Below are 13213 nucleotides of genomic sequence, written 5' to 3' on the forward strand. Positions count from 1 at the left end.
CCTATGGATGCCTTCCACCAGGCTAAGCCTCTGTTTCTCTTATTTCCGCAGCTTTCCCTTAGGTCACCAGAGTAACTACCAGAGGAGGGGAAATCAGGCTTTTGACTTTGAACAAGCTCGCACGTGCAGAGAGTCACTTTCAAAAACACACATGTAGGAGTCTGTTGGAAACCCCTCTGGAAGTTAGGACCTGCAAGTCCATCTGCAGGAGACCTACAGGTAGAGTTGCAGAATGTCAGCCCCAAATGGGAAACTAAGGAAGTACAATCAGCAACAGGATCCTGATCTCTGTGCAGAACACACATACTGGTAATGAGGAGGTATTATTTGGGAAAGGAGTTAAGCTACTCAGAGATTATACCTGGCGCAGCATTTTACCCACAACTGTGCTGAAAGGATAAGGCACTGGGGAGGGCATTGTCACATTTAAAAACTAGAATGTAATTCCTCTCTCACGGGCAGAGCTTACCCTCCCTCCCTCCCTCCCTCCCTCACTCCCTCCCTCCCTTCCCTCCCTCCCTCCCTACTTTCCTTCCCCTATAGGCCACAATCTTATTTTAAAAGAGCAAAGGTGTAAATTATGTTCTAGTAGACCTTGGCATTTTACAACAAACATGATCACAGTCCGATAGCCCGCCTCCTAGCCGTAACAGTGAGGAACCACAGGAGTATGACTCATGGGCAGCAGGTGCCTTTACCAGAGATGTCGAATTGGAAGAGACGTGTGCTTCATAGCAACTAGGACTCCACCTTGATCCAGATACAGAACACTGTGCTCTTCTTCGAAGATCTGGAAGAGGAAACCACATCCACATGGACACACATCCATGTCCACACACATCCAGAGTTCAGATAATTAGTCTTCATATGAGGAGAATAATCCCTCTCCTGATTGAACAAGGTTCCCCCAAATCTTTGGGAAGACACATTAATGAACAACGCTTCAGAAGATGCGCTACATGTACCCCTGGAGTTACGTAAAATTGTGTTCGGCGCACCACAAACAAATGTAAAGAATAGTTATCTATTTATGTTTATATTCCGATCTTATTCTGTGGCATGTTCTATTGATTCCCATTTATAATGATGTCAGAATACTGGACAGCTCATATTGGGTAACATTTTAAGGTAGAAGAAACCTTAGAGATACTTTAATCTCACATTCTCATGCTTACACTGAGGCCACGAAGGTTGAGAGAGATGTCGAGACTTGCGTAAGAGCATGTGTGTAGTGATTGATGCAGCTGGAGCTTGCAGCATTTCAGTGACCTCCCAGATACATTGCTTTCAAACTTTCCAAGTATTCTAGAAAAAAGGTGTTCTTGTTCAATTAAGAGGTTCTCTACCAAGTCCTAAAGTAGCTCTGATGAAAATGGGACATCATATTTGGGCACATGTGCCATTGGATCTTTCTCTAAATGCGGAGAAACCAACGTGAAGTCAAATGGAAATAGGGTGAAAGAATTTCTAAGTCCTCTCAATATAAGATGCATGCTGGCTTCTCACAGTCACACTGTTAGTATAGCTTTGTCTGTGATTACACTATAGACATAATATTCTTCCCCTTTATTTACCTCTTTTTTGGAAAATTTAAAATGTTTATCATATTTATTGGGGTGACACTGGTTAATAAAATTATACAGGTTTCAAGTGTACAATTCCATAATAGATCATCTGTATATTGTATTGTGTGTTCACCACCTCAAGTCAAGTCTCCTTTATTTACTTCTTACACCCATTTGAAGGTATATCCTAACCAAGGATTATAGAAGTAGAGACTTATTTTGCTTTGTTTGGGGTGTTGAAAGGAAAAAAGGGGGATCCTGGCTCTCTAACTATTCTCCAGAGGAAAATTAACAGTCCTCATTAACTCAAAGATCAAGAGCCCTAAGGTTTTTAGGCAAATTTCTTTCTTGTTCTGTCCTTCTCATAACATGTGAATCCCACTGAGGACTTATTAGGGGTCTGGAATTAGGAAATAGCAATTGGACCATAGCATGGAGATCTCTGACTAAAATATAAAGCAGAGTTGTTCTCATTGCTCTGTGATTACCTGTGCATTAAATTTCAATTTACAGTGCTAGTTATTGTATGATAATTAAATGTCAGTGGGTTATTAAAACATATTTATTGAAGGGTAACAACCATGCATTAGGCACATATCTTGTTATGATTGCTAAAGCTCATTAAATGCCTGTTTTATAAGCTATGGGTATCTAATTTTCATTCAGAATAAAGAGAGGAAGCATTTAAGCTAAACACATTGGTTTAAAGTGATTCCATTTCTACTTTCCCTAGCATATGCACGGTGATGGTTATTACTCTGTCTTTTGCACATGAAATTTAAACATCTCAGAACACCACCTGGGTAATTGCTATTTCTATATCACTGCATTGCTCTCTATTCTGACTTCAAGGCAAGGGGAATTTATGGAGATAACCCAGCATTAGGTATATAATCTACCTTCTAGGCTCCATATTTCCTATATGATAAACTTTAGGATTCTAGTTTTCTTTTATGGGAAAAATTCAGTCAGATCTAATTTGGTTTCACTGTCACTTATAAACTTTCTTCTATAAAGGCTCTGCATATGGGTCATTTTTATTGAATGGCTAGAAAAAAATCAAATTGCAAAAAGATTCACTAACCTCAAAGACTTAAGACTAAATAAATGCATTGGCAATCTTTAGGATTTATATGTAGTTGAATAAGTTATTATGTGTAGTGGAATAAGTTCCCAGAATTGAATTGAGTTGGGCAAATTTAATGTCACTTAAACTTCAGCAACTTGACCCAGCATGCTTTCTTACCTGCCTCCAAGTGTTCCCTGCATCTGAAGAGACAAACATGCTGATGTCGCTGTCTGACAATTCAGAGCCTATGTTACCTAGAAAGAGCAGAGAGCCATGAGTGGATGGAACTTTCCACACAAGCTAACCATGAGCCACATGGGCAGTCCGCATCGCCTGAGATGGACAGAGATTACAAACATATCTGAGCAGCGTTTTTCAGCATACTTGATTCAGGGTCAATAGCTTAGGTTCAATTCATAAATATATTTAGCTTGCTCATTAAGCTCCAAGCAGAGATATCTAGCTTCTTAAAATAAACACAATTTACAGCAGCAAGCAAACAAGGTTAGCTTCTTACCTGAAGCCACTATGATGCTGGGAGCGGTCTCTCGGCTGGCAATGATCCCTGATGTGTAGGGATTCTCAGAGACCTTAAGGTGAAGGTGTAGTGAGCAATAAGGCTGAGAAGAGGAAAAATGAGTGTCATGAAAGCACACAATCTAAATAGTCATTTCAATCTCATGTTCAGAGCATCGATCCAATCATCTAACCATCCCGTCTATGCATCCATTCATGTACCCTTCCATTCACCTGTCTTCATTCCACAAATATCTAGTGTCCACTAAGCATCACATAGCTGCCAAGCTGGTGAAGGAAGGCCTCTTCATTTTAAATGGAATTGACTGCCTTCATTGCCATTTGGGCATTTACCAAAACATTTGACCATTTTATCTGTAAAATAAAGGTGTAGCTTATGAAAGAGTTGCATTGACTCAAATTTGGTCTTGAATATCATGGAGTGTATAATTTAAGATCTTTTGATTAACATAAATAAAAAGAATATTTTAATACCATAAGATCAGTACAGATAAAATATGAGATTCTACGGGGTGACAAAATGATGTCCAACTTTTGATCAGGAATACTCCAAGGAGAAAATGGTGCCTTGGGCAAAGATGGGTAGGTTATGAACCTAGGTAAGATGTTCAGGAGGATAAAGGACATTTCAGCCCTGAGTAACACCAACCACAAAGAAAAACACACAGAAGATTTGAGTTACAATACAGTATATAGTCATACTAAAGAGGAGAAATAGGAAAAAAAGGTTTGGAGTGGCTGGGAGAGCTTTAAGAAGTCAGCCTGCATCTCTTAGCCACTCTCCATGTGAGACCTTGGTCTCAGTTGTACAGAAGAAACTGTATGATGTGTGAGACTGTCCTAACGTCCAACAGAAATCAACAGGGTATTATCAGAATCAGTATTATTCAATAGAAAAGTCATCCTTGTAGGCAAAATGTACCAATAACAGCAATTTCAATGAAAATTTAAGAGACTTGTTTATTTGTGTGTGAAAATCTCGATCAAATTTTCTGATTAATATATCACCAGTTTTGAGAATAAATCTTATACAAGTTTCATTTGAAATACTTCTTGTCCTGAGTTGTCAAAAACTAAGAATTTGTGTCTGAACCCACACTTCTTTTCATCGCTGAGGAAGATTACTTTCTAATCTTATCGACTCGAGTTTTTGGAATCACCAATGTATCTCTGTTATTACTTTGATTCTGCTCTGTAAGTCGCTACCAGCAGATACTCAGAGAGGCAGTGATTAAATTTATATCAGATAGAGTAAAATGACACACTAAAAATGAAATTCAGGAATAAAAGCAACCAAAATACTGGTGAACTAAAACAGTGGACCACAATAGGGTCTTTTCCTTACCACCAACAGAGAGAGTAAACTCTCAAAGAATGACAATAGTAATATATTATTAGTTTACATGAAAAATTCATGTAAAGCTTTAAAAAAAGGGAATTTTTACTTTATAATGTTCCAAAGGAGTAAAGAAGATCTCCCTCTATAAGAAGAAATAATCAGACCCAAACACTTGGCTTCCTTTAATCCAAGAGGAAGACCCGAATGGGTATAGTTATGTGGCCGAGGTCCCAGGAACACACTGCACAGCTCTTGGTTGCTAAGACAGGATAAAGCAGAGGTGTCAGACTCTTTTTCCATGGAAGTTGTGCTGACAACGGCAGCCTATCAGGGTCTCCCTTCTCTGGTCTACAACACTTCATTTTACTATGCACCATCCTGTACCTCACGAACCTCACATGTGGTTCTATCCCCCCAAGAGATACACACTCTGCAAATAAAGAGAAAATGTCAAGTACTACATTGCATCATCTGTGAAACCTAGCCTAGAATCAAAAATGCAAGTTTGAAATGACAAGCAATGCCTTTATGTTAGGAAGTGAACGATATCACTATTTTACTCAGAGCAATGCCAGAGGTACACAGGCTTATCTGTAAAGCACATCATCAGAGTAGCATGAGCATCTCCGTGGCATTAGAATCGTTAGCACTCCTTGGGAAATGCGTAGGTATGTGGGTGGAAGGGAGCACCTCTGAACCACCCAACAAGGCGGAACATCCCTGGACAAGGGAGCACCCAGCTTGCAATCTTGAGCGGCCACTTGCCACAAACTTCATCACTCAACAGTCTGGAAGATTGTGAAGCTCAGTTGCCACGGGACCCAAGGTGGCTTTGCTACGGGGACTTGCCATTGCAAAGGAAAGAGTGCATTTCCAAATGACCATATCAGCACAGCTCGTGGCTATGGCTTTCAGAGCCCATGATAAGTTATTTTGAGAAGAAAAGACAGCAGTTCATGCAGTAGCAGCAACATTAGAAATGAGCTCTCTGTTGCACTTTTTCTCCGTGTTCACATTTGTAGTACTGGATTGCCCCCAGCTGGTATGAGGAGAACATTCCGTGGCTTTATTTTATTTCTCCCATTTTTTTCAAGGAAGTTAGATAGTCTACATCAATGTTCGATGAAAAACAATGGTAAGTGATTCATCTTCACATGATTAACTTAAACGTTTATACCTGGCCAGTTTTGGACATTTGTCAAAGTTAAGTCACTAAAGCTTAAAACCCTTTGCACTCGCTTGCTTTTTTCTCGATTCCTTTATTCTAATGCTAACCATGTCGAGTCACACTTGACATCTGAGTGCAAAAGGTTAATGGAGAGGTTTATTTTAATGGCTATCGAGCCACTGTAGACTCCTGAACGACAGAACACAAAGTTCTCTAATCTTCTGTACTTTTGCCCAGATAGGGGACACTCTGTCCACATCTCTTGTCTTTCCTTTCTGCCTTCCTGCCTTCTTTTCCCCCATTAGCAAACATGTGCCACATACATAGCTCTCCAGAGTTATCTCTAATTCAGTGGCGTCAAAACACAGCTTGTCCCAAAGGCACTTCTCTCTTTTTCGTATTCTTCCACAATAGGACAATATAGAACTGTGCACTAAAAGCACCATGACCTAGCACCTGACTTACAGGGAGTGGAGGGACCAGCATACATGTGTGGATGCTGCCCTTTGATATGTCTCTTCATGGAATAGTCACAGAATATCACGGAATATCATCAATCAATTCTAGAAGCAGCTGGATCCTTAATCTGTAATCTTTGCAGGGTCAGATACAGAGTTTGAGAGCCTTATGCCAATGAAGGACTCTTTCCCAAGAAAAAGTGCACAAGGGCAAGGGCACACAGAATTTTGTATTCGATTTCAGAGAGTGCACAAACTCCTGAAGTCCATGGTGGACTTCTAGGTCCCAATTATCTTTCTTTCGTCTTATTCTCTTATGTCTTATTTTAACAAATAAAACTCCTTTGGTGATTGCAAGCATTCAGTAAATATCTGTTGCATTTAACTGATCTGTCTTCCTAGCACTGTGAATGGCCAATGCAGAATTACTAAATGATAGAAGATATTTCCCCACTATGCAATAAATCAACTCAAAAAAATGGTTAGATTACTTGAGGGTCAACCAACTTCCCATTCTACTTCCTGTTTCCCTGAAACATCTGTATTAATAACCTTTAGGTCTCATCTTCATGGTACCATTATCCCTGGGGATCCTAATCCGAGTATTGTCCTGAAAACCCAGATCAGAGGTTTCATAAATAATAAGGCAGCAAGTAAATTCCCAAATAATAGCCTCCAAATCCACCACCCCACACACTTATTGTTTCTGACTTTGAAACTGGGAATCCATTAGATCTTCAGTAAAGAGGGTTAATTTCAAAGAAGAGGGAGGCCCCTGGACCAACTGGCTAGGTATGGGGCATTTAGCCGCACTCCAACACACACAACACACACAGTCAAGTGTGCAATAGAGTGGAAAGCAGAGTTGAGAATCTCTAGAGTAGCTGAGATTTAGCTGCAACCGAAATTGGCCAACTGAATCCATAGAGAAATCATAGTCTCTCTCCATGAAACACTAGGCTTCCCCTAGGGGCTCAAGGATTTGTCACAGGCTCGACTCACATCTTGCCTCCCAGGAGCCAAATCCTGAGGCTTTGGAGGCAGGTAGACCGTGACCTGTAATACCCCATCTAATTGTGCTACCCAGTCTTCAGAGGAAAGAAATCCCAGCTGAGCCCTCCAGGCAATCAGTCTAAAAGTCCTAAAAATACAGCCACAAATTACCCTGGATGTCTTATTTCTATAGAATACATTTTAGCAGGGACATTCCTTTTGGGGCTGTAATTCTGAACTTGTTCCACATTTCTATCAGTCCTGCTGGAAAATCTCTTTTCTAATCACCAGGCTGTGCTTTTGGTGACACTGTCACTTTCCAAGTACTCGCAATTCAAAATCACTTTTTATCTCCACCAGCTCCCCAGCCGAAAGAAGATTTTTAACAGTCTGGGTCTCCCATAGCTCAAAGATTTTCTTTCCAATTTTGTGCCGTTAGCAGGTTTTTATAAAATGGTTTTGGTCTGTCCTCCCCACCCCCTTTGTCATTTCCCCTCCTCACTCTGCTGCCTGCTTTCTAAAACTCAGATTAAAACGACATTAAACAACAGGGTTAATGAGGGAGGGAGGCCACAAGACTCCTGGGCACTGTCCATCCCTATCCTACTAGTTCAACTTTACTCTGTCTTAATGAGCCTGCTGATTTTGTCACCTTTGGGGTCAATGTGAGCCCAGGAGCTTCCGAAGGTGGCAATTATTATAAATCCTTCCCTGTGACTATCAGTGGAAAGGGAAGGCAGCCACTAAAGTCCAATTGTAAACCTCAACAACACAGTCAATGGAGCATCTGCTTCAAACAAACACAACGCCTTCAACAACACCTGTGCTGAGCACCCACATTATGGCAGGTCTGATTCTTGAGCTGATTCTTGGCATGGCCAAAAGAGAGCAACAAGCAGTTCCTCGGCTTAGGAAGCTGACATGTTAGCAGATGAACATGGGCAATCACACGTACTGATTTCAAAGAGTGAGAAGGCTCACACATGAAAAGGAGCTGGGACAAATACAACTTTAGAAAAAGTTAAAGTGTGCTCTCTGAACAAAGGTAGTCAATCAAGGATCTGAATTTTAAGAGAAAGCCAGGCCCTAGCCGGTTTGGCTCAGTGGATAGAGCGCCAGCCTACGAACTGAAGGGTCCCAGGTTCTAGTCTGGTGAAGGGCACAATGCCCCAGTTGCGTGCTTGATCCCCAGTGGGGAGCATGCAGGAGGCAGCCAATCGATAATTCTCTCTCATCATTGATGTTTCTGTCTCTCTTTCCCTCTTTCTTCCTCTCTAAAATCAATAAAATATATTTTAAAAAAGAAAAAGCCAGACTAGGAAAAGGGCATTTTGAGAAAACTAATGATAAATGCACAGAGTCTGAGACATGAATGAGCACTGTAAGTTAATGGTAGGGGACCAGGTAAGTTCCTCCCCACCATGGTTCCTGTGTAAGGAAGGAAGGGGAGAGAGGCCTAGGACCAGGCAGGAGAAGTAGACAGAGGCCAGACCATATGGGACCTTGCAGGAATACTTGCTAAGGGAAAGTATTTGCATTTCATTTGACCTGAATTAGTCATAGAAGGTTTAAGTAAAAGACAGACACGATCTGAATTTTTCAAGCTCAAGTTGATCCCATTTACATAAAATTTTAGGAAAGAAAACCCTATCATAAAGGAGAGCAGTTAGTGGTTGTCTAGAGCCAGAAGTGTGGATAGTGATTGCAAAGTGGAACAAATGAATTTGGGGAGGTTATGAAAATGTTCTATCTTGATGTGGTAATGGTTACGTGGGCATATAATTTGTCAAGATTCATCAAAGTACACTCTTAAAATGGGTAATTTTATGTATGTATGTTTTAACTCAATAAAGTTGGATTAAACACTCTCTCTCTCTCTCTCTCTCTCAGAAGACTGCCAAGTAGAGACAGTAGAAGCAGTTAGGAGCCTGTCACTGTAGAGGGAGTAGAAATCATGATGGCTTGTCTGAGGATGGTCTCAGCACTTAGATTTTGGGAGCAGAGCAATAAGAATTCCTACCACTGGGATAGTGGTGAGCAGGGAACATCTTGCCAAGTGCTTTGTGGAAGAGGCGTTTCTAATGGTTCATTTATGACACCAGAAGACCCAGGAAAGCCTCTTCATATGATATGGCTAATTCTCTCATGGACATTTAATCTCCAATATGCACGGAAGGAGAGAGGACCACATTAAGGCGATGGAGCAGGCCACGCACCTTGGGCAAAATATCACGATGCTCCAACTTGCCATAGTTAAACTAGCAAGGTGGCCGTGTTTTTCAAAATGCTGCTGAACTATGCCTTGCAGAGAGAAGGTATTCAGTAATAACTGTCCCTTTTACTTACTCTGTCACTGGCTTTGTGCACTCTCTATCACAACTGGCTCCCCACTCCCTCCGCAAGTTGCCAGTTCTGAGGATCGGAGCTGAGTGGGAGGCTGAATTGCAGCCCGCTTTCCTGATGCACAGTGACAACTGTGATATCCTCTGCAACTAATAAGGTCACGCTATGGCTGCTGGCATCTTCTAGAGTAGGAGGCGACCTGCCTACAGCCACATGAGATGAACCTGCAAAGTGACTGTTCCGACTTCATGGGACACAAAGAATCAAGCTGAGTGTGGATAATGCTGAAGTCAGAATTGTATGATGACTGTGAATACTGAGACACACACACACACACACACACACACACACACACACACTCCAAGCTCTTACTAAAACTAAGAGGTCTTTCCTCCAGCTTAACATACTGGTCTTTTTTCGTGTGTGTGTGAATATAAATACAACTTCTGGATTGTTTTAAAGATGTTAGCATTTGATTATACTTTGTTTTGCAAATAATCTCTTCCTCGCCTTCTTCTTCATTCACTCAGTACCCATTCCTGGGTGAAGTATGTGGCAGGCACCAGAACCACTGAGGAGAGTGAAATGTAACCCTATAATCTCATTTATTAGTCTAGTGACTTTCAAGTAGACCTCACACTCTGTGGAGGCAACACCCATTTTTGATCCCTCTCTCAGACCCCAACATATAATCAAATTATAAATAAGTCCATGCTGATCTACTTATTCCCCAAATGTTATATAATTAAGAGATAGCCATACTTCAAAGCGGGGGTCAGCAAACATTCTTTAAATATTTTTAAAATAATAAATATATTAGGCTTGGTGGACCATACAGTCCTGATATGACTACTCAATTCACCCATGGTAGCACACAGGCAATATATACATGGATAAGAATAAAACTTTATTTAAAAAAAAACAAGTGGTGGACCATATTTGCCCCACAGTCCATTGTTTGCCAAAACCAACTTTATATAATGCAACATAAATGAATGGCACATATCATAAAGAGTTCCAATTAAAGTTCACATCAGTAGTTCTTACCCTTGTTTGAAGCATCAACTGCTCTGAAAATATGAATAAGCATCTCCTCTAGAAAATACGACTACAAAACTTTGCATTCAGTTCATCAATTCTACAGACAAATGTATGTGTCATTTGATCTGTAACAAATTATTCATAGGAAATTAAAGGTGTATCTCCCCACCACGGTGAAAAACTATCATATTCTCTGTTAAACTACAATGTGAGGTCCTCCTCAGAATTCAGGCCACAATTGAACATCCTTGGAAGTAAGAAACGTTCTGCTATTCTCTGATCTCTTCGTTCCATCTCGAAAGGCAGTCCAGTGACTCTTCTACATGCTGCCTTCAAGCCTGTCCCTGTCTCCTTTGGTTCTGCAACTAAGCAAGGAACCCTGGAATCACCGCCATCTGTTTGTTAACACCCATTTCTAGCCTCCCACGGACTGGAACATTCTGCCCTGATGTGAAGACTCACCAGTAAGCAGTGCACAGGGTCCCCCCTTAAATCCGTGTCCGGCGCCTGCAGCAAATGCCAGTCTCTGCCTTTGTTGTAGGTGATGAACGTCTTCACTTGGTTGTCAATCTTCTTGTTAGCCAAGAACATCCCCTTTATCCCTGCTACCTGGGAAAAATGGACATGGCTGAAAAATACATCGATTTTTAAAAATATATATTTTATTGATTTTTTACAGAGAGGAAGAGAGAGGGATAGAGAGTTAGAAACATCGATGAGAGAGAAACATCAATCAGCTGCCTCTTGCACACCCCCCTACTGGAGATGTGCCCGCAACCAAGGTACATGCCCTTGACCGGAATCGAACCTGGGACCCTTGAGTCCGCAGGCCGACGCTCTATCCACTGAGCCAAACCGGTTTCGGCAAAATACATCGATTTGAGAAGGGATGTATTTGTTTACTTAAAAGAACAGAGGCAGGCTGTTTAATTCAGCAGTGAGCACTTGTCTTGGAGGAAAGAGGGGGTAAGGATGGTAGATGGAGGGGGTGATGATTGAGTATAATGACTCCCTGGACAGTGGGGCAGAAAGCAACAGACCTGAGCCCCTTTGGTACGGGGAGCCTAATGCAAATGTGATAGAGAATTTTTATTGCCCCTAAGGTAGGTTGATAGTAGCTTGCCGTTGCTTAGAGATAAACTCGGGTGTTTTCAGTTTTGCTATTCAACAAGTGATAAATAAATAGAGGCTATTTTTATTTTATGTTACCTCCAGCACCCAGAGTCTTAGATACGTTATTTCATTTAAATCTTATAACAGTTCTCTTGGGTATCACTTATTCTATGTTACACATGGGGAAACTGAGGCTCATCCAGGTTAAGTGACTTGCCCAAGGTCACACAGCCAAAGGAAACACTGGGTACAAAGGATAGTAAGTGGCTGGGATTTCAACCCACAACTCTGTATCTTCACAGCCCATGCTCTTACGAACTATCTAAATCATGGTGCTCTCTAGAGCCGTGGGCGATTCAAAGAGGTCAGTGAAAGCTAATGATCCAATTACTTTTTCTTTTTCCTGTAAGAGATTGCTCTACTAAGCCACCAAAATGCATTGAGCAAAAGATAACTGCTCTTAAACTTAAAGAGGTAATAATCTCCCTACATTGTTGACTATTCCCTCCTCCATGCCCATAATACTATTGTTCCCATTATAAACAGCCCTTATTAATTATTTGGCTCTGAAAATATGACTGCCTTCTCTGTTCTATAAGTTACGAAAGAGGTAACAATTGGTAAGTTGTCCAAACTGCTCTAGCAAATCATTAAGGATGCATTATATCTTTGGGTGTTTTTGTGTTAATTAAACACTTTCATGCATATTTTACTCTGCTTGGAATTATGACCACCCAGGAAAACTGGAGGGCAGTGAGGAAAGGGTCTGAGATATGTTAAAGTGTGCATTCCAACGCTATGCATAGGTGACCTCACTTAACTCTCACAGTAAGCACGAGATAGTTATCATTACTCACATTTTGAGGATGAGGAAACAAACTTAGATTAACTGGCTTTCTGTAGCACAGCCAGGGATGAAGTGAATACGCTCATGGGTATATCTGAGCCCATTTCGTTTAACTCAGGCCCTTTCTATTATCTTATAAAAGTTTAGGCAGACAAGTACAGCAGCAAAGATCCTTGCCATGCACCAAGAAGTATGCTCAGTACTTTATATAAAAAAACCTTCGATATTCACTGCAAACCTGCAACCACAGCTATTATACCCATTCTATGGATGGGGAAACTGAGGTGTAAACAAAAATCAATTGTTTAAGATAACAGAGCTAGGGTTTACTCCCATCCGAATTTTCTGACTTCCACTGTTCTTCCAACAACTACAGCTCTGAATTTGTCTGTTCAAAGTGGCTGGGTTTCAATCAATAGAGGATCCAGGGTTCGCCTTTGCTTTTGACACATTCAAACCTCATTAGTTTGTACCTGCTGATCTGGCATCTGGGGTAATGTAGAGTTGGGCCAACTTCATACACTTTTGGAAGACAAGTGTGTTAAGCAAGTAAATAACAGAAATGAGTGCCTGGTAGGAATGCTTTGAACTACTTAGGGAAACAAGCCTCACTGGGGGCAATCAGCAGCAGCCAGAGCAGTTTCTTGATCCTCCACAGTGTGGGAGGCCTGCACCCCAGGAGCACTGACCTCCCAACAATGGCATGTGAATTACAAATAGCATTTAGTTATTCACTCACT

General features: G+C 41.1%; 1 protein-coding gene across 4 annotated transcripts in view; it reads right to left on the reverse strand.

Annotated features, from left to right (window-relative positions):
* The window catches only part of SORCS1 (sortilin related VPS10 domain containing receptor 1), a 467090-nt gene that overhangs the window by 88800 nt on the left and 365077 nt on the right, over positions 1-13213 (reverse strand). For all 4 annotated transcript variants that reach the window (XM_054729115.1, XM_008144286.3, XM_054729116.1 and 1 more), the window contains exons 10-13: positions 10976-11122; positions 3152-3254; positions 2812-2888; positions 699-790 (exon numbers count right to left, since the gene is read on the reverse strand). In XM_054729115.1, coding sequence (XP_054585090.1) covers positions 699-790; positions 2812-2888; positions 3152-3254; positions 10976-11122 — 419 coding nt within the window. The remainder of the gene's footprint in view (positions 1-698; positions 791-2811; positions 2889-3151; positions 3255-10975; positions 11123-13213) is intronic.

Source organism: Eptesicus fuscus, chromosome 17 (assembly GCF_027574615.1).
Source record: "Eptesicus fuscus isolate TK198812 chromosome 17, DD_ASM_mEF_20220401, whole genome shotgun sequence".
In the NCBI taxonomy this organism is placed as follows: domain Eukaryota; kingdom Metazoa; phylum Chordata; class Mammalia; order Chiroptera; family Vespertilionidae; genus Eptesicus; species Eptesicus fuscus.